At 45.3% G+C, this 1,742-nt stretch overlaps 1 protein-coding gene across 1 annotated transcript; it reads left to right on the forward strand.

Annotated features, from left to right (window-relative positions):
- The first annotated feature begins 51 nt into the window (after positions 1–51).
- LOC111875173 (cytochrome P450 6k1) lies at positions 52–1,693 on the forward strand. Its single transcript, XM_023871237.2, has 2 exons — positions 52–151; positions 696–1,693. Exon 2 carries the CDS (start codon positions 740–742, stop codon positions 1,691–1,693), a length of 954 nt encoding a protein of 317 aa, XP_023727005.1. The 5' UTR covers positions 52–151; positions 696–739.
- Positions 1,694–1,742: the final 49 nt, after the last annotated feature.

The following is a 1,742-nucleotide window of genomic DNA, read 5'->3' on the forward strand; positions in this document are numbered from 1 at the left end:
GCTAGCCGTTGAAGAGCCATATTGTTACTGGGTTCACAGCGATATCTATACGGTATTTAAACGCGCTGCGCTCACAATCTTGATACGAGTGGCTGATTGAAAACACGCGGTGTAGGTAGAGGCGTTACATAGTCATAGATAGCTGTTGCAGGTAAGACACTCTCAAGGTACATCTTGGACAGGCCTGCCTTATCATCACTGTACAGTGCGAGGTTCTGAGAATTTCTCTTGTGTCGCTTTAACCATGTGGGGCCGCCTTCCTTCTGGGCGGCTGGACGATTTGTGGGGAGTTCTCTAGCGATCCCGCTGTAAGGTAACGTTGTCCCTGTGCTTAACTAAGTAAACACTAAGCAAGGAAAGGAGATATGGGCGAGTGGATGTACAGATCCACGTTTTCTTGATTTCGGCACTAGTTACATGGAAGTGGTCAGCTTCAATCCCCTGCCGCTTTATCCCCGGGGAAAGGACCCCGGTTCGTATCGGGTAGGAGGCTGGGTGGGCCCTTGAACCGGTATGGACATTACTGAGCAGAACAAATTCTTGACCCTACCGTAACAACTCCGGTGTATCATTTCAAAAACAGCAACCACTGAAGGCTTGAGAACGTCCCACACTGCTACCTTAAGTCCAATATGAAGGTAATGGTAATATGTTTATTTTCAAATGTCTTTAGTTCTTAATTCTCTATTTCACAGGTGGATTTTCTTCTAGATACAGACCGATTTGACCTTGAATTAGAATGTTAGACACGTATCTTCTCCAATTGAGTGTCCTCTTTGCCATTGCCCTGACTGCCATCTATGTGTACTTCAAAGCAGCGTTCTCATACTGGCAGAAGCGTGGTGTGCCCTCTTTGAAACCGAAGCCACCATTCGGGGATCTTGGTGACGCAATATTCAGAGGAAAGAGTGTTCGGCAAGCAGTCACTATACTTTACAAAGAGTTTGATGGACAGAAATTTGGAGGAATATACAATTTTGCTAGTCCAACGCTACTCCTGCGGGACCCCGAAATTATGAAGGTTGTTTTGGTTCAAGATTTTGATAAGTTTCACAGCCGCGGAATGCTAATAAATGAAGAGAGGGATCCCTTACAGGGTAACTTGGTTACTTTGTCTGGATCAAAATGGAAAAATCTAAGGGTCAAACTGACTCCAACGTTCACATCCGGGAAGATGAAGATGATGTTTGGAACTCTGGTAGACTGTGGAAGGGAACTCCAACTTTGTCTTGAGCCACTTGCCCATAAGGGAGAAACAGTTGAGGTAAAGGATGTCCTCGCAAGATACAGCACAGATATCATAGCTTCCTGCGCGTTTGGCATTCAGTGCAACTGTCTGAAGAACCCCGATGCTGACTTCCGTAAATGGGGGAGAAAAATTTTGGAACCTACTTTGATGAGAAGACTCGCCCGAATTGTACAATTTGCTTTTCCGTCATTGGCGCTTCGGTTGAGGCTCGAAACACCTCCAGACGATATCAGCAACTATTTCATCAACATGGTGAAGAACACAGTGGAATACCGCGAAACGAACGGAGTCAAGAGGAATGATTTCATGGATCTCATGATACAACTGAAAAATAAAACACTGGAGGTGCCTGAAGGAGAAGACAGCGCTCTCGGAAACCTGGATATAGACGACATGAAAACTAACGCTCCATTTGGTAAGCGTAACCATTATCTCACTTTCTGAATGTAGTATTTTCTTTATTGCTAGTGGGGTGGGACTAAGTCCCTTGTGC

The sequence above is a fragment of the Cryptotermes secundus genome, unplaced genomic scaffold (assembly GCF_002891405.2).
Source record: "Cryptotermes secundus unplaced genomic scaffold, Csec_1.0 C38673254, whole genome shotgun sequence".
Taxonomy (NCBI): Eukaryota; Metazoa; Arthropoda; class Insecta; order Blattodea; family Kalotermitidae; genus Cryptotermes; species Cryptotermes secundus.